The 27299-nt window shown below is 29.9% G+C and overlaps 1 protein-coding gene across 20 annotated transcripts in view; it reads right to left on the bottom strand.

The window, feature by feature from the left end:
• The window catches only part of LOC140040179 (CUGBP Elav-like family member 2), a 111033-nt gene that overhangs the window by 56354 nt on the left and 27380 nt on the right, over nt 1–27299 (bottom strand). For 3 of the 20 annotated variants that reach the window (XM_072085904.1, XM_072085911.1, XM_072085908.1), the window contains exon 1: nt 13776–13912. The exons of 1 other annotated variant lie outside the window; for it this stretch is intronic. In XM_072085904.1, coding sequence (XP_071942005.1) covers nt 13776–13898 — 123 coding nt within the window. In that variant the 5' untranslated portion in view covers nt 13899–13912. Of the gene's footprint in view, nt 1–354; nt 683–13775; nt 13915–27299 lie in introns of those variants that run through there. 16 more of the 20 variants (XM_072085916.1, XM_072085920.1, XM_072085912.1 and 13 more) reach the window with 10 other exon arrangements.

Below are 27299 nucleotides of genomic sequence, written 5' to 3'. Positions count from 1 at the left end.
CTACAGTAGGAATTTTAATAAATTCAAGTCACTATTATTACCAAATGGTGACAAGTCTTGCACTTTCTAATATAGAATAATTTGAGTCTAGGAAACAAGGAGTAAATTGGTTTGTCCACATGGTTCTGGCACCAACACAGCATGGCCTAGCCATACTGTTTTGTCATGCAAAGCTGCCTTGCTGACTGCAGGCCATACACACGGTGAATAATGAAGATAAGCCTGCACTTTAATAAACAAGCATTCTCCGGTTTCACAACAAATATCGTCAGTAAATTGTTTGTTTAGAAACAATCCTGTACCACAGCTACATTACAGAAATATGTAATATGATAGAATATTAACAGAACTCACCAAAAATAAAGATTTATATACGTTTCCAATGCTTTCAAGAAGAATGCAGGCCCACACTCTCAGAGCTCACTACAGCAATTTACCATGTGCTATTACAATCTCTCTATACACACACAATTGCTGTGCAATGAATAGCTGAGCCTTAATTACTGGACCGTACCATTATGTTGACAGGGTACTTATTGTGTTTAGATAATTGCAGAGCTCTCTCAAATCAATACTAACTCGCACCGCATAGATTTGCATACTAATAAAAACTAGAATTGTAAATGTAGACAACAAAAATCAATGATAATCAAATCTACCTAATAGGTGTTATTACATTCGTTCATATAGCGTTTCACACTATTCAATGAAGTTCAGCATTCACTCTGCATATCATTACATAATTGTAACTATTTTTACCACATGACATTAAAAAGGAAAGAATTTAAAATTAATTTTTAAACTGACAGCAGGCTAAATATAAATTATTAGTATATAGGAATATATTTTGATTCATGATGCTATGAAATCAATAGTAGAAATAATAAAAAGAAAAACTTATTAAATTTTAAAATGTGAGGTGTACTGTATTTACAACAAACTACTCTGATATTTAGATATATTTTTAATAGTTTGTTTTTTAGATTTTATAAAGAGAATCCATAAACATTTACTTTTATTTTAATATTTATATACAGTATTTACTTTTTATTATTACTTTCACGCCCCATCCTCTTATATTTTTTTAATTAAATTGTGCAATTAAGATTTGTTTTGTTTTATTGAAGATTTGAATTACTGAACTTGGTCTACTGATTTTATATAGTAAAAAATTCTGGTTTCCTTAAAACTGTGTCTTATTTCCTAGTGTCCAGGATTTTCCTAGAGCCTTCAGGTTCATTGAAAACCAATAATTTATTCTGACAATTAAATCAACTCAAGTAATTCCATCAGGGTATTATAATCAATAATAATATGATAATGATAATAATTCTATTAATAAACATATTATATTTAATCAACAGTGGCAAAATTATAATCTATTATTAAAATGTTTGTAACCTATAGGGTATTACAATATACTTATCTATATTAACCATTTGAAAACTGCAAACATTGCTGTACGTTATCTAAATGCATGAAATACAAGAGTCACTGAGTGGTTGGCAACATCTCCAATTAGCATCGTATACCAACAATTTTACAAAATTGGAAGAGGATGGGGTAGGTTAGGGGTGAGTCCTACAAAGCTACAGCACAAAGCATTTTTTTTTATTACAGTACATATTTTTCCTGTAAACCAATGTTTTCAGCCGGCTAAAGGCTGCTTGTTTTGTTTTCTATACAGTAACATATATAAATATTGGGGTGGAGATATGTCCCTACATTTTTGTGAGGGGATAGGGTCTCTTCCCTTTTTGAGAGAACATCCCAAATGCTCTGCCTGCACTATCAAACTTTATGTCACAAAAAAATGTGATATTCCCCTGTGGACATGATGATGTAATATCACTACCATATTTGGGCACACACTTTTCTTTTTAGTGTAGACATAGCTTAAGATTTGACTCAAGCCCAGATACCATGTTGACGTGCTTCTCACAAAGCCCCTGTGACTCCCACCCTACTACACGGATTTGTGTCCTTTGGGAGGAAGAAACACCCTTGAGATAAATGCTTATAGAAGCTATTATAATTATATCAAAATAGCATTATTGGAATATCCACTAGGCATTGGAATAAAATGTCAAGCCCAAGGGGTACTTAAATAAATGAGATACATATTCACATGAGGCAATAATGATGAATACATCTGAGCATGCTCTGCTCTGACGTATAACATGTTTTATCCGGGTGAAGTACATCAAAAGAACAAATATCCCTATACAATAATAGTATATTTTAAGCTCTGTCTACACTATCAAAAACATTTGATGTGCCCATATATGGACAAAATGATGTCATGCCACTACCATATTTGGGTATATCAATAGTTCTTTTTGTCAAACTAGTTTGATAGTGTGGACAGACCTTTAGATTAGTAGGTATATCTATTTCAAGGATATTACAATGTACTCATTTACTAATGTCATGTACATTAAAAGTAAGATGATAAATGACCAACCATGGAAATAATATTTTATACTCACTTAAATTATATAACTTTTTAATTTTTTACATTGTACATTGTACATTCAATAATCTTATTACAAATTATGCAAATTTTACAACTCATTTGTCACAATACTGGTTACAATCATGATGATAATGTTGGTGACAGGATATCGATGGTGACAATAACGATGACGATCCAACTGACTTTCTCAACATCGACAAACTCATTTGTCATAATATGATGACCCAATCAGGACGAGTCAAATATGGAAAGCAGATTATTAAGACTAAATAGTACATGCACTTGCCAGTGGTCAGTTCATCACGTTCTACAACACCTAATCAAAATACAATAATAACTATATGTAACCAAAGCTTTGAAAAAGAGCGCATAATACCGATTACAGTGTGATATCTATACTTAATTGCACAATGCCCGGAATATCATTACCTACCGGCATCAAAGTAAGTGAAATATAAGATTGATCAAAGATGTACTTACTTGAACGTTAGATTACTAAGAATTTTTTACATGCTGATTTACCATCTGCATGTGCAATACATTTAATAAAATGTTTACTTACGACCAAATTAGACGTTTTTTTGTTATAAAAAAGTGATTAATACTATAGCCACGCTCATACACAATTATAGAAGATCTTTCCACCAACTTTTCAATGACACATTGCCATAAATGGCAGGAAATCTTAAAATATAAATATGTAAATTTAATATCAAAATTGTTATTAACTTTGTCCAGATTTTATCACTAACATGTTAAATTTGAATATAGTAACATTCATAGGTCAGGTCAAAGGTCGTTGAAAACCCTTCATAGCAGGGGTGTGATTAGGCTTATGAGAATTAGGTCAATCTACTACCAACTGTGAGTGCATGTTATATCGCACCTACACAAATACATACACACATTTGATAAAGAAATATAATTATAACTAAAAACATGGAAGGGCAAATAAATTAAACTTACTGACATACTGTAATAATATTAAACGGAATGACATCCTAATTATGCAAACTGGCTTTATACTAACTAATAAAATATGCAAATAATATGCATTAACTTATGCATTATGCAAATTAGTTATTATACTTTAACTAATAAATAATTGAAATTGCTTTTTCTGTAAACTTCTGAGTTTCAATCATAATACTTGATAATAATACTGTATTTCCTCATCACAATAAATTAGAATTGATATTTTTTGTAAATGATACCTTTCAAACTATTTAATATCAAATATATTTAAAGCATGTAAAATAATTTACAGTAGTCTAATTGACAAGGAATTTGCTACAAATTCAGACATAATTTAAACACTAATTCATTCATGTTTAAACAATTTACTTATTTGTATACATACAACCATAGTTAGTATGCTTTATCAAACAATACTCTACATAATTAATTGATTATAAACTATTATTGTAAATTTAAGCAAATATTTACATTGTGGTTAACAGTTATCCATAAATAGAAAAGGCAATTTAATACATAATTGCATTTCATTTGTTTCATTTATTTATTTATTCCACCTGCATAATATTAATTACATATAATAATACATTGCCATAAAAAGATGCTGGCCAGAGACAGCTTGTATGGTACAATTGCTATAACTCAAATACACCAGCTAAATCTTATATTTTACCGACAGAAAAATATTTCAGTCAAAATATAGAGAATATTTTAATATTTTGAAATTAACACACTGACTATATAAATACAACAGTGAGAAAAAAACATAAAATTGATCAATTATTTGCATTGAATGCTATAGAAAATAGCATGGGTATCGATTAATAAACGGTGCATAAAAGCTTACAAGGTCAGTGAGAAATACATTTCCATTGCATTTGTTCCCTGCCTGGGTTCACGGCGATTCAGAAATGAATTTTTTCTGCCTGTGGCAATTAATACCAAATGGACTATTTTAAATCGGAAGCTCTTGCCAAACTAGGCATGTAGAAACACAAATAATAATTAGTATGCGGTGGTAGGTCACAAAAAAAAATCTAAAAGGACCTTCCCGCCCATTGCAGAGAGAATAAAGGGAACGAATAAATTCTAATTTTGCCTTTTAAATGTTTTGTGCATCTTTCTGAATCATGAAAACAACTGATTTTGTTTATTATAAACATATCTTATTGTAGTTACCCTTTCACATCGCTTAAAGTTCTGTCCACACTATCAAATTGTATGTGACAAGAAAATGTGACATGACATGATGATCACTACCATATTTAAGCATATCACTACCATATTTAAGCACATCACTACCATATTTGACCACATTACACTTTTTTGTCAAACTAGTTTGATAGTGTAGACAGAGCTCGACAAGAGTTTTTTGTACACATACCGGGACGCACACACCATACAAAACGCAGTTTGTGTAAATTCAAGAACTTGATTGGCGATGTGAAAGTGTGCACATACTTACTTGGTGTCTTTTCATGTTGTCAATAAAGTTTTGTAAAGCATTTACAACAAATGCAATACATTTATTTCAATTTACTTTTCCAATTACAATGATAGTATTGAAGAATAAGAGTACTATTAGCTAGACAACAACAGCTGACAAGCACGACTACAGCAAAAGTGATCTTTAATTTGAAGAAGACATTATAACCAAAATGCAAATACCTTGGGACTAACAATGCAATTGAAAATCTGGTGGTATAACCACAGTAAAATGACTAAAGGTCACTAGGACTGTTAAACTATTGCTATAATTGTGGTTTTATACAAAGATTTTTGAAGAAAGAGTTCATTTCACGGTCAAATGACTTATTTAACAAAATTACAACAAATTACAATTACAAAGAACCATTATTCCAGAATGTTTACTTTTTGTATTCTTGTATAAACTAAGCTAAAATTAGTTATTGTTAGTTATATTTCACATAGGGCCTATGTCATTACATTTATGAATCGAATATAAGCACTAAATATATTGTTGGTTCTGGTTTTTTAAGCTCCGTCTATACCATCAAACTAGTTTGACAGAAAAGTGTGATGTGCCTAAATATAGTAGTGATATGCTCAAATATGGTAGTTATATGAATGTCCATATATGGGCACATCACATTATTTTGTCACATAAAGTTTGTTGTGTAGACAGACTTTAGTACAAGCCCAACCCCTAAACTAAACTTGATTCAATGTTCTGTTTAAGGGGGAAGTTTGCACCAGGGAGGTGAAGCTACTAATACTGTGTAAGAATTTTTCTGTAAAAGATTTTATAGTAAATATAACAATCCAATTATAACAAGAATTACAATACAAAGTATAAAGTTTAAATAGCTAAAGTTTAAGTAGCTAAAGGCAATTTAGACTTTAGCAGCTGCACAAATTGCCCCTAGAAATTCACAATACATCATCCTAATACCTACCATACAACCAAAACATGAAGTTACTTTGTATTATTGATTTGGATGTCGTTTTTCCTATTTACTATTTATTTATTTAAAAATAAGACTTCAATCTTCGCTTTATCTTTCAATCTCCACTGATTCTTTCTATCTCCACTGATTCTTCCAATCTCCACTGATTCTTCCAATCTCCACTGATTCTTTCAATCTCCACGGTTTCTTTTCTTTTCAATCTTCACGGTTTCTTTCACTCTTACTGTTTCTTTTCAATCTTCACTGTTTCTTTTCAATCTTCACTGTTTCTTTTCAATCTTGGCTTTATCTTTCAATCTTCACTGATTCTTTCAATCTAATTGTCGCTGTTTCTATTTAATCTTCACTGTTTCTATTCAATCTTCACTGTTTCTATTCAATCTTCACTGTTTCTATTCAATCTTCACTGTTTCTATTCAATCTTCACTGTTTCTATTCAATCTTCATTGTTTCTATTCAATCTTCACTGTTTCTATTTAATCTTCACTGTTTCTATTTAATCTTCACTGTTTCTATTCAATCTTCACTGTTTCTATTCAATCTTCACTGTTTCTATTTAATCTTCACTGTTTCTATTCAATCTTCACTGTTTCTATTTAATCTTCACTGTTTCTTTACAAGCTTCACTTTTTCTATTCAATCTTCACTGTTTCTTTACAAGCTTCCCTCTTTCTTTTCAATCTTAACGGTGATATTTTTCTTTCTGAGAATTTCCATGAATTTGAAATCAAATTTCTCAGAAACTATTCTATCGCCTTAATAATTTATTCCTTCTTAAATTTATAGATATAATTAATTTTATTTCTGTTAAAGGTGATTTTTTTTATAGTGCTTAGTTCGCTTTATTGCCATTTCTATACTGTTGTTAATAACTTCATTTTTTGTGTATTGCCATGTATGTCAGGTTCAATTTCAATTTTAAACATACATTTTCAAGTTTTATTCATTCATTAAATTAAGTCTGTATCTACTTTTAGTTTTTTTTTATCTATTGTATCATTTTACTGGTTATAATTCATTGGCGACAAAATATATCATAAATTATTAACTGTAATACAGAAAATACATATAGTACAGAGATTAATCATAAAATATAAATATACTGTATTTAATAATAAACAAATAAATTAATTCTAATTATCAATGTAATGAAATAATACTACATATTATATTACTTTACATAATTTATTTATTACATAATTTATTTGTTTTCTTTAATAATATGCCATATCCTATTCCCAAATAATCTCAAACATTTTGTTTTCATCAGTTTAGTTGGAATTATACAAATTATCCGGCTCTACTGATCTAATTATGACTTGTGTAATTAATAGAATTAATGCCATAAAGGACTCAAAGGGAAACGTAAACGAGAGACAATCAAAGTGTTATCGTTGCCAAGTTCTTTCACTTTGCAACGATTACTAGAGTGTCATCCATTGATCTGGTACCTTCTGCATAGCCTACGGATTAATCAACAAAGTCTCTGTCAAAGTGATAAACCCATAGTGTGGATAGGTATATTGTACAAATGTCTGTCGTCGTGAAAAAAATCATATAATACAAGTATCTAAAGTATAAAGCTCTGTCCACGCTATCAAACTTTATGTGACAACAAAATACGATGTGCCCATATAAGGACATGATGATGTCATATTACTACCATATTTGAGCATATCACACTTTTTTTGTAGTGTAGTAGTGTAGACAGAGCTTTAGAGAACAGTTTAAAATTGTTTGGGAATTTCCATTGTTTATTTCCATTTCTTTTAAAGTAGTAGTAGTATTGTATTGACTGGTTAAAAACATACTTCAGTACAAATATATACTAGGCACTACTGTAGCACCCTCTATTTTCTATTGTCTGAGATTTTGGCCAGTGTATTTTTTTAGCAAGCCTACATACGGTAGTTTATAAACACAAAATCAGCTTAAAAAAACAATAAAAATCTGACTAACCGAAAGTGTTTTTCAATTAAAATGATTTGGAAACAATTTTTTAGTCCTTAATAATATATCATTTAATTATTAATTAATAAAACTAAACACAACATGAAATGAAAGAAAGTCCATGTTTTTCCATTCTATATATTTTCACATAATTCATTATAATTATCTAAATAAATCTTATTTTCTGTATAAGACATAACTGCACAAACAAGATACAACTATGATAATTCAAAAAAATAATAATTTAACAACATCAAAACTCTTACATGTAATCTTGTAGACAGACATTTGTCTACAAGATACCATTCCTTTAATATCCCTTGGGCGATAATCCTGTATGAAGGAAAAATTATATAATCAATTGTTATGATGACTTAGGAATGATGAAAACACTGACCTGGTTCTAGTATTGACATTTATATTAAAGTTTTCAATTTTGAGACTGACAAACATATTCCTTTATATCTAATCTTTGAACAAGAAAACTTTAATAACTACTGTCACATACAAGCTTAAGGGTAAAATGTGAGGTAACTATTAATTGTATATTGTGACAGGGGTGTGAATCAAGACCGTATTGGTAATCTTTGCGATGACTTAGAACTTAAAATGAGGGTCTAGCCGGTGATTCAATTCGTCTAATTTACAGGTTGTATTCCAGTATATTTAGAGGATGTAGGCCTACCAATCAGTGCCATAAAATAGGCTATTTTTTTTTCACTTCTCTATATTTATTTATTTTTTATTTATTTTATTCAATCAAAACCAACAGCGATAAATACCGCCACTAACAGGTTTGAAACATAAAACAATACAACATCAAAAACGGTTAACAATACAATACAGATAAAATATATAAATATATATATATAAAACATAGATTGGCATGCCATAAACAATTTCAATTAAAACAGGTTATGCAGGCTGTTCAAGAAGTGAACACATCATCGTCCTCTTAAAGTCTATAGTCTATTACTCTTTAAAGTCCTCTAAGATAATGACTTCAAATTGGAGGTCCGGTATACACTTGTGGCACATGAGTACTTCTCTATTCCCAGTGCATATTTTCGAAGAGTATTATGTTACCCCGGTATACTAGTCCATCTCGAATCAGCGTCGTTTAATGAAAGCTGTAAGACATGATTGCTGTATACATTGTCCACACCTTCAGCCAAGGTACGGTAAGCTGCGAAACACAGGTTATTCCCACATATTTACATTTTATAAAATTAAAAGAAAGAAAACTGCATTTAATTTTCATCATCACAAAAATACTGTTACATAGCAGGAAGCCCACTAACTCGCTCTTGATTATTGATTTCTCGGGGATGTTAAGTGGATTTCTCGTTAATGAAAACATAATTACAGCTAATTACCTATTCATTTCAAGTGTAGTTATTAGCTTAGTAATTTGGTGATGGTTGTACTGCATACCAATATATTACAAATACTAATCTGCACCTTCATATTGCTGAGTTATATTCTCTCCTTTTTCAATAACAATTTATTTGATGGTGTTTCAGCGGCATCAATATTAATTAAATATATTATATACTGTATATAATTAAGTCTAAAGGCTAATCACATTTATGTGATGTTTCTTTTTGTACAAAACAAGGAGTATAAAAGGCATTTTTCTACTTTAAAGGCCAGGTGCGGGCAAAAAATGTCTATTGATCATACATTCCAATAATTATCGATCTATAGTTTCCCCTATGTTTCATAATGTTTTGGGATTTTATTTGTGTTACACGAGCTTATTGAAAATAAGCACTTTCTTATCAGATAGTTAAAATTACACAGTAAAATCTCTATTCTTTTGTACACAGATTTTGTAAATAGAGAGGCATTTTAAAAAGCTATGAAAAATAAACGGTGTGGTAAAAAATGTTATCAGATGACTAAATATAGGTAATATAACTTGAATTTTACATTTCTGGTATTTTTATTCAACTTCAGATTTTTATTTTCATGCTATAGCAAAAATTATCCACCGTGTATCCACCATCTTTTTTCACCTTCTAGGGAGTCACCAGACATGTTATTACATTAGGTTAAACTACCTAACTACTAAAAAAAAGTCTTCCTGGTTTTTATGGCAGAATTATGCCAAATTTTGTATTTGACCATATTAAGGGAAATTCATGTTTTTATCTTGATTTCTGTTACAAATATTTTATTTATGTACAATTAACCAGATATTATATTTAGAATTCATGCCTGTACCTGAGCTTTAAGTTAAGAATCCGGTTCCAAACAATGCCCATAGCAGCGTTGTATTGAGGGAGGGCATCACAAATTATTTTGCCAAACTGCTAGCTTCAGAACCAAACTTTATACTGCCGTTATATTAAATCAGAAATTTATCACAACAAAATTTCTTATTTCTTTACAATTTATTAAAAACTATGTTTATTTAAATTTTCAAAAGTTTTGTAATATTATCCATGACATTGCTTAAAACGACATCTTACTTAAACAAGTCCATAGTTGATTCTAATTATTTGAAAAATTGCAAAACGTTCAATTTCTACAATTGGCGGATAGAGTTTCTCTCTTCCTGTAGTAAATTTATATACTTTGTTCAATTGATCAATCTTGGCTGAAATTCTACGATCAAAACACAAAAATCTTTAAAAAAAAAAACTTTCTCACTCTAACATAGATCACTACGTACGTGATAATTACAGTATTTCTTCGATTAAAGTTTCAAGCTAACATGTGTTTGAAATAGGATTAAAACGCATTGGATTTTACAGTATGTCGTCGAACAAAAAAATCAAATCAAATTACTTTTGCCACATGCTAAGTTTACACATGTCTTATATGTGTTCACTTAATTTACAAGTTCCGAGTTAGTTAAGATCAATTTCAAGTTGTGGATAATTTGTCGACAGAGATGGCGTGCACACGATCAGTAAACTTATTTTTCATCTACTGTAGTTTCTGTCTCATCGTCATGTGTTGCAATTTAGCTTTACTTGCTTATTACAAGACAGAGTAGTATTAATCTTGAATAGAAAGTTTAGTTTGAAAGTATAAAATTATCTCTTAGATTGCATTTTGCTTGTAACAATACACATAGGCCTTTAACATTTTATTATTGGTAAGTAAAGAAATGATAAGTCGTTACAAAATAAACTTGTCCGCACATTTCTTAAACAATTTTACTTCTATTTAAATGTATTAATATTTGTTGTCAGTTCATCAAATTTGGAATAGGCCCTCTACAGACCCAGAACAATTGCATTGCAGTGCCTACTATGATCTGCATACTGGGAAAGTTCTTTGGGAAAGTCCGGCCAATCAGTACTTGTGCTGAGCGTGCCCATGAAAAATAAATACCTTAATATTGGGGTATTCAAGTTTAATAATAATAATAATAATTCTATTGAAGATATTTGGCAATGATGTTTGTTTGTTTGTATATTTATTGCTATGTCGTAGAACAAAACATTATAACACAAGACAAACTCAATATATCTTAGAATTACAATAAACAAAATGTGACATAGCAGGGGGGTAACCCTTGAAACTGGAATGCTTGTTTCAGAAGAGGTCTCCTGTGCTACTACTAGCAATCAAAGTAAAGTTTAATTTTATGCTTTTGTAGCACATATAAATGAAAATAATAGATGATTCTTCTATACAATTATGCTTTAAGTTTACTTTAAAGTAAGAATGATGTATTTTTATGAGACTATAGTTTACCAGCAGGGATAAGCAGAGTACATTTACAAAGTACTTTAATGTAAAAACAGGCATTTTGACTGATTTAATGGAATAAATTTCAAGTTATTTACCATAGTCTTAGCCAGAGGAAATGTTACATTTTCACAATTTCAAATTAAGTGTACATGCTGCATTGGCAAAGTATTATGACAACAATACATTTGAATAAAACATTGTAAACTCCTCTCAATACAGATGTGTGGTGCTGAAGGGTATACAATATCAAACAGTATCATCTGATGATGAACGACTGATGTCTGCTATTAAATCGTAGTCTATGGCACGCTACTGTAATGGAAACTAAAGTAGTATAATAAGCACACTCAAATGGGATTTGAACTAGGAACATCGTGGTTTAAAGGCCAATGCATCTGCATCATGTCTAAAGCTCTGTCTACACTATCAAACTAGTTTGACAAAAAAGTGTGATGTGGCAAAATATGGTAGTGATATACCCAAATATGGTGGTGATATGCCCAATATATGGTGGTGATCTGACATCATCATGCCCATATACTGTATGGGCACATCAAATGTTTTTGTCACATAAAGTTTGAAAGTGTAGACAGAGCTTAATAAAAGAAAAAGAAGCCCAGTTTTGCTTCTTCACTTTATGAACTGGGACAATTCTGAACATAAAGTATGGCCTACTTTTAAACTTTCAATTTCTTATGCTTTCAAAATTATAACAGGTATTATTTTTCTCATAACCATCAAGAAAATAAATAGTATTTGCTAAATTACCTATGTACATAATTGTCCCTTTATGTATGACCGACTAAAGTAGAACTCAACCCATACTACTTTACTAATGTATATTTATTATATTGATAGTCACATACTATTAGACATTCAATAATTTAAAAAAAGTAAAAGCCCTTTTTATTAACGATCAATAAAATCTTTTTGTCATGCAATTAATTGGATGTGTTTTTGTAAGAAACTTGTTTTAAAATGTACCTAGTAATAAAATAAAATTTATTAAATTTGTGCATCAATATATTAATGAATGTATAGTAGTTCTACAGAAAGACTACATTTATAAGTGGTTCCTTATCAACAGTCTCAAATTATGTTTTAATTTAAGAAACCAATACAATTAACTGGTTATAGTTTTCAAAGATTTTTTTTATTCATAATTATTTTATACTCATTTATTACCTAGAAAAATTATTGCAGAAATGTTAATTTATTTGAAATTTTATATTTAGAATTCATAAACATATTTAATTAATTTAACCTTTAAATATCTCTCAAAGTAAATAATACTGCTCATTACTGGACTGATCAGAAGTGGTAATTGCCAGGCTTCAATAGAGAGAAGGTGTCCATAGAATCATTAAAGTGATGAGCATCAAAGATACTAACACGTAATTATGCTGGGAGGAAGTGGGTAACGATACGAAAAGGTGTATTTTAAGCTTTGTCACTAGTTTGACAAAAAAAGTGTGATGTGCCGAAATATGGTAGTGATACGCCCAAATATGGTAGTAATATGATATTATCCTGCCCCTACAGTATATGGGCACATCAAATTTTTATAGTGTAGATATAGCTTTAAGGTCTTTTGTGTTGCCTAATATCACCACAGCATCAACATAAGAATACTTTGGGTATCTGAAAATACCCCTTTGATACCCACACCCTCTAGACTTTTCTAGCTACTTTATTTAGATACCCGGACAGAATAGCCAACAATATAATAGTAAACAAGATAATGTTCATTCAAACCTATTTGATTTCCTACCAATTATGAGTAACTAAGAATAGATCACTAAATTTGTTTGTGTATTCATGCAAAAGTTGTTTATGTTTAATATAATTTATAATAATATGAAGTATAATTAATAATTTAACAAATATTGACAAAAGTCTTCAAATTACATTATTAATGTATATAATCTTAAGCTCCATCTACACTATCAAACTTTATGTGACAAAGAAAAATGTGATGTGGCCATATATCAACATGATGTCATATCACTACTATATTTAAGCATATCACTACCATATTTGGGCTCATAATTTTTTGTCTAAATTAGTTTGACAGTGGAGACAGAATCGTGTATACTGAATTATACTGTTAATCAGAATATATAGTATATAAAAGTAATGGTATCACATCTTATCAAAAAAGAATTAGGCTAATTAATAAATGTAAGAAGTACGTTTAACAACAAAAGAAAGTACAAATTTTCTATCTGTCAACTTACAGATGATGTGGGCCTTGCGGGCGACAAGGAAGGCTCGATCCAGCGTTCATTCATTCCGACCATTCCATTACATGCCATGCTCAAAGAACGAGTATCAAAGTACAGATAACTACTATACCACATGCATACCAAAGCAATGAAAAAACGCACGCAAGTACAAATGAGATGGAATTGGTCACCTATAGGGGGTCTGTGGGGTCAGACCGTCGTATAGTTAACCTATGAACTGAGCAGATGACCAATAAGTATACAGTATCTAAATTACTATCATTTACAATCTTAATTAACTTTGAAGTATGTAATTAATTAAGTTAAAAACTTTCATTCATTGATCCTACTGTGTAACTGTAAATACAAGTGAATTTATTTGTTGCAACTTGCAAATTTATCTAAAGACCAATTAAATGTAGTAAAACATATACTACAGAGCATAATGTAATGTAACATTACATTTTAATCAAGGAAGAAGAACAACTGAAAAAGTTATGTTAACGAGCAATTTATAATCACAGTTAGCATACCATAAAGATAAATTCTCATCTCTAGAGGGCGCACTGACTATAATAGAATAATTAGTAGTATAGTATAATTTAAAATTTCTAGGATAATTAATACTATATTAATTATTATTGTTATTAATAACGACAATTTAGAATTATTTTAGTAGAATAAATTTGTTTGAATTTGTTTTAAGCTATTTGAACGGATACAAATTATTTGTTCTGTGGTTAAACTATACAAATATAAACTTTATAAGTTAGATATTAGATATTATTATTATTACAGTAGGCCTACTTATAGAGGACTGAAAATGCTAAATCGCTCAAAAAAGTTTTGATCTTACTTAAAAGATACATCTAATTTTATACAGTATTACAATGTAAACAGGATTTTGAATTTGAATAGAAAATAAATTTAATTAATTACAACACTTGCTTTCAGTATGGACATTCTACGTATAAATGATGACATACAGATGTACCATAAGGTGAGAAGTTCATTGCATGTTGTATACAATCAAAATTTAATAAGATTTTAAAAAATCTTCCTTCATTTTGTAATCTCCTTCATTTTTTAATCTTTGTAAAATCAATTTTGGAATAATTTTACAGTTTGTAATCTTTTGTATAATCAATTTTGGATAAATTTTACAGACAATTTTGCCTTCTGTTTTTAATGTTGTTTATCACTGTTGTGCAGTTTAACTATCTTTAACTATTTTATTTTTTTATAACCATCCTTTATTATCACAATTTTTCATCCTCCTTTACAATCACAGTCAACAACAATTAGGCCCCATTATATTATTTGTGTCTCCTGACCTTTGACCATGCCCTATTTACAGTAATGTATGTACTGTATGTACACACATATTAGTAAGGGTCATCTTTCTTGACCCCTTGCACATGTGTGTTCTTATTAAGTAACACGTGCAAACGCAAATCAACCTAATTAATTGGATGCTGAGATTAAATTAAGTCTAACCCAACCTTGACATCAACCTAAAAACACACCACAGGTGATAATAAATTAAAGGTGTTAGATCATAGGTATTATAAAGTTTCACAGCCCTAAATTGTTGCGATAATTAAATAATGTTCTTTAACTCTTGAGAAAAACATGAAGATTTGTTTAAATGTCTAAAGCTCTGTCTACACTATCAATAAAGCGTGGTGTGCCCAAATATGGTAGTGATATGACATCATCATGTCCATATACGGTCACGTCAAGTTTGATAGAGTAGACTAGCTTAAGACGATCGACCTTTTCCATGCCTCCAACATTTTGTATAAAATATTTTTCATACAATTGATTATTTAAAATTAGGTGAGTTTCTTTAAAAAAAAATAAATATCAAAGAAATTTCTTTTTAAATATTACACAGGAGAGATGATCAATGATTGTGAGAAATTTGAACATAGTTCATTGAATAGAAACTTAACAAAATGCGGCAAGGCAAATTGACTAAAGTATCTACAATAGATATTAATCTTTAAATGTCAACGTATATCCCAACGACACTAGCAAACTATACCAGTTGTCATAGAACACCTAATGCTACTTAAAATATTGGATTATTCCATTTTCATTTCAACACCTGTTCATGCCAATTATTATTATTAAACATGCATTGTGACGTAATGGTAAAGTGCCTGAACATGATAATACTGCAAGTAAGTATGTTCGATCTTATCAGTATCACACCTGTCCATTTAAACCTGCGACTTGATGGCAAATGGCCTGACTTTAAATTTTAAGTTCTTCGGTTCAACACAATTATTCTACACTAGTGAAACATCTGTCGACAGTCAGATAAACGAAAGGTGTGCCGTCCAATTTCCAAGAAGTAGATTTAATGTGACATAAAATATCATTTGGTGCACCTGTTCATGTCAATACAGGTAAAGTAGCGCCGGGATATTGGTATTGTGCCTTTCTTAAAATTGAAAGAAATACATACAATTCGCCTTTTTGGCGAAATCGTAAAGTGCCAGTTCACTTATATTATGTTCAATCTCAATCAAACCGCCTATCATTTAAGTACAATAATGTTTAAACTTCATAAAAGGTCTTAACACGTTAGCTCGTCTCTATATTGCTAGTGATTTTCATCTTGAGTAATTATCATACTATCACATAGTTGTCAATTAACAGACATAGATATGAAGTAAAGAATAAAGTGCTCAAACTAGGCTTATAAAGACATTCTTTAAATATGACAGTTTGCATGATGATATTATTGAACTAATACTATATATTAAATAATAATTTTAAACAACAAGATATACTTTATACAATATATAGAGAAAACAAATACGAAGATGTATAAAGAGAGTCATTGGGTTGCAACAATGTTATTACTTTAAATTAAATTTAAGACAATTTCCATTTTTTGGGTAAATATAGACAATTTAAATTTAAAAAGAGAATATCCTACTTCTTGGTTTCTGTCATTTTTTTTTTGGATATTTTTTTCTGCTACACTGAAATATATTGCCATAATAATAGCGCCCCACATCAATACTTAATTTAGAAAACGTAGGTTTATTTAAAGCATCTTATAATTGGCAATGGTTGAAGAATATAAAAGAGGACTATTTATCTGTATATAGTATATTATATAGTTTATACATTTTCTATGAATACTATAACAGCTACATTAATAATTAAATAAAAGAGACACATTATGTTTGGTTGAAGGTTACAAAAAAACTGCTAAAAATCAATAGCAGCGTACTACACATATCATCAGTGCAATTAAAAGATCACATGCTTTTTTTAAATCATGCTTTTATAGTCAAAATATTTATGGGTTTCCATTACAAAAAATATAAAATTGCTTACTTTAGTAATTGCTCTTTGGCAGGGTTAATCAATTAAGATTAGAGACATTCAATAAGGTGAAATGCCAAGCCACAAATTATAATCATTTACGATAATCTTACTTTACAGTTGATATACAAACATTAATCAATCTCATGACATTGTACAGTTAATATTACATTGATTATTAATAATCAAACAGTTGATATACAACCAATAAATCAATCTTATGACATTGTACAGTTAATATTACATTGATTATTGATTATTAATAATCGAACAGTTGATATACAACCGATAAATCAATCTCATGACATTGTACAGTTAATATTACATTGATTATTGATTATTAATAATCAAAAAGTTGATATACAACCGATAAATTAATCTCATGACATTGTACAGTTAATATTACATTGATTATTGATTATTAATAATCAAAAAGTTTATATACAACCGATGAATTAATCTTATGACATTGTACAGTTAATATTACATTGATTTATTGGCTGTATATCAACTGTTTGATTATTAATAATCAATAATCAAACAGTTGATATACAGCCAATAAATCAATCTCATGACTGTTGTACAGTTAATATTACATTGATTATTGATTATTAATAATCAAACAGTTGATATACAATCAATAAATCAAACTCATGACATTGTACAGTTAATATTACATTGATTATTGATTATTGACTATTAATAATTGAACAGTTGATATACAATCAATAAATCAAACTCATGACATTGTACAGTTAATATTACATTGATTATTGATTATTAATAATCAAACAGTTGATATACAATCAATAAATCAAACTCATGACATTGTACAGTTAATATTACATTGATTATTGATTATTGATTATTAATAATTGAACAGTTGATATACAATCAATAAATCAAACTCATGACATTGTACAGTGAATATTACATTGATTATTGATTATTAATAATCAAACAGTTGATATACAATCAATAAATCAAACTCATGACATTGTACAGTTAATATTACATTGATTATTGATTATTAATAATTGAACAGTTGAATGATACAACCAATTAATAAAACTCAGGGGTTTGTACAGTAACAAGATATATTTTCACTGAAAATGTCTAACTCTAACTACAGAGACCATTATTTGGATATGGTACGGCCAGTGTGACTGTTATCTTCATCTGATAATAGATTCTGCCAGTATACTGGTACCTATTTACACCTGAGTGATATGGTTTTGGACACATGCTAATAATACTAGTAACAATGTTGGATACTACAAACTAACAACCATTGTATTTATGTCGTTGTTGTTTATCTAAAATACAAACAAATCTATTGTAAATGTAACAGAAGCTGTCAAAATGAGTAATTTTAATATTAAACACAATATCAATTATCATATTCAATGTTAACACAGTGAAAAAGAATACAATATAAAAGCTCTTTACAAATTCTAATACAAAGAAAGCGCAGGCATCACTATATCACTACTGTACATACCTTCTGCAGAAAAGTTCAATTCATGGGTTAATCATTCTTAACTGGTGGATGTATTCTAATACTACAATTCATTGGTATGCCAAAGAATATTGACCTTGGCAAATAAAGCTTTTGTGGTTTTGAAAAAAAAACACCTTGTAAAAGTATAAATAAATCACTCAAAAATACTATTGCTGTATTGTGCTTTAACTATACAATACATTCCAGCCAACATCCTGTACTGTAGCTATAAGAAAATATTGTAATGGTTTCTACACAATGTTATCAATGTGGTACTGTAGTAAATATGGAAAACACAAATTGGAAAGTTAAAGCAGGGATGGTTAAAGCCAGGTTAGAGCATCCCTTTAATAGGGATATCCCCTGAATGGGGGTGTCCCACAGGAGGGGCTCTGCTGTTCAATCCATGGATTGTGCAATTCATCATCATTAAATATCAACATTTATATTTTATATCATTATAATATTCTAAAGTACCATACTGTATTTCTACCAAATGATGAATTGTTAAAATTGTAAATTTGTTTTAACCATTCGGAAAATGGAAATAAAAATAAAAAATAGTAAAAACCTACCTAATTGATTGATTGATTGAAATATATATTTATACTGGGTAACCTCTTCAGTCAAAGACTGGTCTCCCAGAGGGCCCAGTTGGTGATCAGTGGCTGTGATGTACTAATACACCGGGGTCGGGGTAACCCCCTACTCGTCTCGAAAGATGTACTAGGTTCTTTAAATTGCACACGAGCTAGATGTGTACACTGGACCTACGGTTTATAGTCCTTATCCGAGAATAATTCATAATGGTTTTGTCATTAACATTCTAGTTGAATCTAGTGCTACTACTGTATCTACAGTACAACACAGCTAATATAATATCCAGATTTATAAAGAAATGGAAATATTGATATTATACATGATATTCTTTCAAAAGATTATTACACAGTGGCGTAACACAGTGGGCAAAGGCCCTTGTTTTAGCACTACTAAGGGGCCCTCCAATGCTGGGTAGTTGCATTGGGCTGCTTATTGCCCCTTGGTTTTAGCCAGTGAGCACTTTGTACTGTAATATGCATTCTCTAAAAATGATACTAATTTTGTACAATATTTCATTGCCATTTTGAGCTGTTTACATAGAATCTAAATTTACATTTAATTCATAAATTCACCGTTGTATAATTATCTAAATATCAAATATCTGGTTTTTATAATTGATAATAAATTACGTAGAAATCTGACGTTAATTCTTCAGATATCAAAAACAAATTTGAAATTTGATTAGAGTTTGTTCAGAATTGAATAATTGTAGTACCGTATTGAGATAAACTAAAGTTCAATGACCTTACACCGCTACTAAATTTGGCCAAAGAAACAAATTTATTTGTAAAAAATAAATTGATATTAGCAGACAACAAAATAATAATAAATAACAATGTCTGTATTTGGTGAAATTTAGAAGACCATTCAACAGTTCTACCAGTCTATTTTCATTAACCCTTTCCTTTCTCGGGGAGAAAATAGAAATATGTTTTAACACTACACTTTTGGGTCACAAAAGTGTCTCTTCATTAGGGGTTCAAAAGTACATTTTTTTTGCCCGATTACTCAACAGTGGCTTAACATCAAATTTGGTATGGCAATTTTTAACCATTTACCAAAGAATTTACAGTATTTAATATTTTAAGAAACTTCTTCTTTTCCCCCTCAGTAGCACATTCATTCGTACACTAATTATACACTTCATTAAATCTTTGAAATGTAATGTAAGCAATGCACGTCTGCCTAGTTAAGCCTGCAAAGGTTAAGTTTATAGTTGACCTAGCATGTGACATGGATATAATCTATAATTATTCAATAGGAAAATAATATAAAAAGGGTTTTAACAGTTTTTAAACGGTTGCTAATACATATTTTGTTCCATAATTGAACAAAAAATTGCATAACAGAGGAAAATAATATGAAAAAATGCTAATATAGCTTTTAATAGACTATGATATATTTCAGTCACGATATATTCTCATAAAATTTAATATAATAATGCAAAGTAATTTTCATGATTAAAGAAATAACAAGACGTGCTTTGAATGTTTATATTAAGAAGATTACTTGCAATAATTCATAAGTTAATGGTATATAATGTATTTTATCGACTACAGTATTTCATAACAATTTTCGCGACTTTTTATCATTAAGACATTTATTTTTAATAGTCCAAAAAATTGTTTGCGTTTTGCAATATAGAAACATTAAAGGCATTATATTTTTTAGATAATAACCCCACTCAATGTATATATTGTAATCATTTTAATTACTGTGAAGGTGTTATGTGTAATGAAGGATACTAACCCAAATATAGAGGGCAGTATACTGACAATCCTGCTAGTTTCAAGTATCAATACATTTTTCTATTTTTTCTAAACCGTACCTTTTATTTCATCAATTTCACATTAAGTGTGTTACCATAAGATTATTATATTATTAGGACAGTATTTGTAAATATAAATATACATTCAACAAATGTGTGATCAACATGAACAATACACACTATGCATGAAAGAATCAGTCTATTGAAAATATTACTCACAAATACTTAACACATAACTTAATAATATTCAATAAATCTAAAGGCCACAACCAGGTACAATCTAATAATGAATTTTATTCATGAATACATTTTTTCAAGTAAAAATGCAAACGTTACATTCGTGAATAAATCATTTTCAGATAATCTGTATTAAGGTACGTTCACACCTGTTCCATTTCCGAGAGTGGAATATGCGATCTTTGATCGTCTGCGACATCGTCTTCTGTAATGCGACAGGTATGAAATTATCATTCACAAAAAATACTTTTAAGAAACACTTGATTTGTGCAAAATGACAAAGTAAAATGAAGATTAAAAATAGTATACAAATAATGTATGTTTACTGTACAATTTGAATTTAATAAGAGAATATTTTATGAGTTGAAAGATTGACTGTACTATGCAACGAGGTGGCAGCAAACAAGTCTATGAAGTAATTTCTAACTAAAATCCACCATCTACAATTGGATCTGAAGACAAAAAAGTGGTGCTCAGATTTTTCACACAGGGCAGAGTAAAACCCTGAAACCTTGAAATACCGGAATGGTGTCCGGTGGCGTTTAATTTTTTACCAACCCCGAAACCTTGAAATAACGGAATGGTGTGCGGCAGGGTTTAGTTTTTTACCAACCCAGAAACCAGTTCTATAAATACCGAAACCATTCAAATTAATTTCAATGAAAATGTTTTTTATATCATGTTTACAAATGAAAATAAATTTACTTGATTGACTGTAATTTAAACAGCGCACTCTTTGGGTTAGTTCTCTGTAAACATATCTTTTTTTCTGCGTATTGCCCAAAATTCTTCAACAGAACTTTCCCTATTGGATGTAACGAAATAACCATGATTCAAAGGGTATGCTTAGGTATGTTATGTATGTAACCCTATCCCAACCGTTTATCCTTTCAAATGCTGAAGAGAAAATCTAGAAATATAATAGTAAAATAAGGCTAGTAAATTCTGTGTGATCTAATGGACATTAGCAAAGATTTAGGATAAGAAACTAGATTGAGGTATGCCATGGGAAATAATTATCTACTTGAACTAAATCTAAAGCTCTGTCTACACTATCAAACTTAATGTGACAACAAAATGTGATGTGCCCATATATGGACATACCACTACCATATTTTGGTATATCACTACCATATTTGGGCACACTTTAAAAAAAAAATAGTTTGATAGTGTCGACAGAGCTTAATGGACATCAGCAAAGATTTAACTAGAACTTCCAGGATGAGAAACTAGACCGAGCTATGCGATGGGAAATAAATGTCTACTTGAACTGAATCTAACCCTTTTTAAGCCTCACACAACACATGTAATAATGTCTACATTCACTCACTGATACATTGGAGAATGACATACTTTAAAAATCAGAATTCACAGCTGTTGGAACTTTTTTTTTCTAAATCAATAGTTTAAGTTATCTGCACAGCTTTATAGAACATTTCAAGAAATAGAAAATAATTTCATAAAACATCTTTTATGAATAAGAAGTTTGATTGTTTAAACATTTATAACACACAACAAAAGTTTTGAATTCTCTTTGTCTATGTAATAATTGTATTATTCATGGGAGGTAATTACCGCAAGACCCATGACAGCCACAGCATGCACACCAGGATATAAATAGTGTATACAGTACTTCTAGTCTACTTTTCTTGCACATGTGCTTTTTGTTAAGACCAAGGGCTTAACATCCTATCCAATGGGCAAGATATAGAGAGACAGATCAAAATGTTTTTCTTATGACTGCAAACAAAATCCTCAAACCTAATTTACAGATTTTCAATTAATTAGAAGCTAAATGTGACAAAGCAAGTTCATTTTGTTTAATTCGCAATGCTATTGTACTGTAGTTTATCATAGATAAAACAAGGCCATTATTTTGGTGTAAAACTTAGGACTCTGAAAAGCTAATGCTGTACTATTGCCTCTTATGTCTGTAATATATCTTAATTTCTTCAGACACAATTAACAAAATGCTGAATGAAAAGTGCACATCAGAATATATAGTTACTAATATAACCATTGTTAATGTTATAACCATAGATTACCGCTCCCTTAATATTTCATGCCAGAATATCCTAATCAACCCTAAAACTAACGCAAATGCAGTCTCAGCAAGATCTCAGCATGGTGTTGTAGGCAACCGAGATGCGTTGTCCCTAAGACATCGGTATTTAAAGTATGGCGTACTAGCAGCTAGGATTTCTGCAATGAAAAACTAAAGTTCATGACCTAACATGGCTTAATGTGTCATTCTATCTATGATGTTGTAATTTGATTGGGTAATAAATTACATTTTGCTTAATTACCTCTCATAAACATACACAACATACAAGGATAATAACTGTTTAATATCGTCTGCATTCATATATGATGTTATCATAATAATAATCATATCGTTAATGTAGCTCTCATAAGTTGAAAATAGTGATTGTATAATTTTATATCAGTCATAAAGGCCAATATTAAATGCCAGTAAAAATGCTGTCTGGTCTCAAATGCTTATCATAACTCTAAATGCTTTCTGCAATTGTATTACATTCTAATTTGCGTTACAACACTGTCCTATTTCTTGTAATATTAATGTTCATTAGAAAAATGTGATGTGATGTATTTGTCTTTTAATAAATAAACGTAATAGCACTGTAGTTTAGCAAGTTCTTATCTAAATCCAATCTTATTCATGTGAGAACATGGCTTTAAAAATTACAGGGATACTGTACATTCATGAAAGATGAGAGTGGATGCCAGATAGCATTTTAGGTGTAAATTAAGCTTCCAAGACCAATCTTAAAATGGTTTGCAAGTTTGAAACCTGAACTTATCTGAAATATGCAATGACCAACCAATAGCAGGGTGCAATTTTTTATATTTTTTATTTTGTATGCAAAATTGTTGGACACCTTATAAATGTGAAAGGTAGCTGGACTACTTCCTAAATAAAACCTTCTAAATAATCTCTCCTTCTATTAAAAGTAAAACGAGTTGATCATAGGATTCGAACCCCATATATCAACATGCAAAGTCCATAGTCTAATTCATTCGACTACACAAACGGCATGAATTGTAGATCAATTCGTACGTCACACCATATGGATATGACTATTAATGAATATTCATGTTCATTTTGCGACATTTCATAAGGGGTCCTTATGTACGAAAAGAAATATTGCTAGCAAGCCTACAGTCAGAACAAGATTATTCATGTGTTCTGTCTATATTAATAAAAGTTACATAATTGGTTATTTACGAAAACAATACCCTGATATGAAATAATTTACTGCTATAATAATACTTAGATATAATTATTGTTTTTAACTTATGGCAGTAACAAATTACTACTATACTACATTCTTGAATATAAATATTGAATGAGAGACTATATTACCCATAGCTGGGCATAATTATTACGATACATATAATGCATTTGGGATTTGTATTAATCTATATTACGAAAACATTATCACATTGCTGCCATGTCAAAACTGTGTAGTACATTTTGTTGAATGACATTTGAACAGGTCATGCATAGAGTGTTTCTTTACTTTATGTTATAAAGTATCGTTCGTATATATAATATTTCTAATAAAATCCGACTGCTGGTTAAAAATACCAAATAAAATGATAGTTTCTGTTGCAGTGCCTAATAACTTGGATGGTTTATGTATTTGGAAAAATTCAAATAATTTGTAATGATAGAACCTCCATTAAAGAAGGCACCTTCAGGACCCCCAAAGTGTCTGCTAATAGTGATGTCAATAACGTTTGCTTCACCGAGAAATTAGTGTGCCCTCGGTATTCCAATGGATGTATTCTCTTTAACAGCGACTACATAATGGTCTCGTAAATGTTTATAAGAACTTGAATTAATGTAAAAAAGGGCTTTTTTTTAAGTTTGGTAAAATCCTTACTTTATTTGATAATACTAATAATATATATAAATATCATTATCATCATAAGTGCTTACAACCTAATAACTTTTACAGACACTACTGAACAATCCAAGACATTTCAAGACTGTAAATCATTAACCCATATTGCTTAAGATTTCTCTCGTCTGTTTTATGTTTAAACTTTCACCATTATAAACATTAATATCTCATAAAATCATATACAACATGTTGTACTCTTCATGTTAAATACAGTAATATAACCTAAAGTTTACTTTACTAGATAATATAATAATAATAATTTTTAGTGCTATTTTAAAATGTAAAATTAGTAAGTTCTTCTTATATTTTTCATTCCATTACAAATTAGTTATATTGTAATTATTCACACTATTTCTATGTTCTTTCTAATTAAACTTTGACAAAATTGTTCAGCGCAGTAATTATTATGTGTCAAAACATCTGTTTTTAACTGATAAACCTGAGAAGATATTAGAAGAGAATTGACTACACATTCCAAACACCTGTGTAAAGTTCTCTATGTCCTGCTCTTCAAAAAATGTCATGTTGGAAAATAATGAACACATTTTAATAAATGAGAAGTCAATACAGTTCAATTGAAAATGTTATCAAAAAAGTTGCACCATGGGTTTTCAAAAGGAAAAAAGTAGTTGAGATTGTCTCAATGTTCCAATTGTTACAAACTGTCTTTATGGAGAATGAGGCAAGTAAAGATGAGGATCCAAAATAACGTAATCAAGAAAGTTACTGTTGTTATAATAAAACTCAATCTGATGATTAATTTAGTTTTAAGTTTATAAAGTCAATAATCTTTTTTATCGAATACAGCACTTCAGATTGGATTTATTATTCCATTATTTAAGAGAGAAAAAAAACATTATGTCTTTCACTTCCCTAGTATTTTTTACTGTCAGCAAATTGATGATAAACAATGAAAATGTCAATACATGTGCAAAAGTTGTATTAGTATCATCAGTCAACAGACCTAAGCTTTCTAAAATAATTATATTTTTCTAAGTAATAAAATGCAACCTGTGCATTTCTTATGTCTACTCTTCTTTTCGTTTTAAGCATTAAGAATACCAATAAATATATCTTGTTCTTAACAGTGACAGTTCTAAACTTTGAAAATGGAAATGTTGACAAATTGTAAAATAACAATAAAGAAGAATTTTAGCAACAATTCCATTTTAGCAGGTTTTTCAAGATCCATTTGCAAAAGCAATGTTTGTTCTTTTTTTGGCAATTTTAAAACAAAACTTTAAAAATCACATAAATCTAAACATTTTCAGATTTTACATATAATTTAACTGTCACTATTAAGTCGCTTAGTTACAAAATGTCGAAAACTAGATCCATTTGCAAATTGAAATGTAATGCTATCACTAAACATTCGTATTATTTATTGTTGAGAGCTAAATGTTAATATTAGGAAGTTTTGATTTTGGACCAAACGACTAGGACCTACTGTATGTACTGTTGTCACTGGTCGTCACCTGGACCTAGAAACTACTGCAACAAAACTGTGTCGAAAAATACTAGTGGGAAAGCATGTGCCAACATTCATGCATGTGTACATTGAATCAGCATGACCTAACTTGTTCTGCAAAACTACTAGTTTGGATTAGTCTTTATAGGGTTGTTGGAGTCTTTCCTTCCCTCTCTTTTGTTAAAGCCCCATTCCCTACGTTTTTTAGATCTAATTTAAGATCACAAACTATATTTAATGTAAAAATAATACTATATGGTCCTATTGCGATAACTTTTTTTGTCTTTAAACGGTTAAAAATGTGAAAAATAAGCCGATTCTAATAATTATAGCGGCCCGCTATAAATCCCAAAATGCATTGCGCGCGGATTGATATTTTTGTTTTTCACCTGTAATTCGCCCACTTTTCGATCGATCGTGAGGCCAAAACAAATGGAAGACTCCTAACTTTTCAGCGAAAATACCGGGTTTTCCCCAATTTGTATCAACGGAGTCTGGCAAAAATAGAAAGACAATTAATGCAGCAACTATACAACGTCAGGCTAGGTATATAGCTCGCGTACGATGTTCGTACGTTACCGATGTTTACCAGCCTACAAAACTAAGCCTAGCTAGGCTAGGCCTAAGACCGTCCACGAGAGGTCGATCGCCGCGAGCTACTTAGGTAGTGCATTGTTTCTCACTTTTT

Source organism: Antedon mediterranea, chromosome 2 (genome assembly GCF_964355755.1).
Source record: "Antedon mediterranea chromosome 2, ecAntMedi1.1, whole genome shotgun sequence".
Classification (NCBI taxonomy): domain Eukaryota; kingdom Metazoa; phylum Echinodermata; class Crinoidea; order Comatulida; family Antedonidae; genus Antedon; species Antedon mediterranea.
Note: the sequence above shows the minus strand (reverse complement) of the source record. Positions and strands in the feature narration are given on the sequence as shown.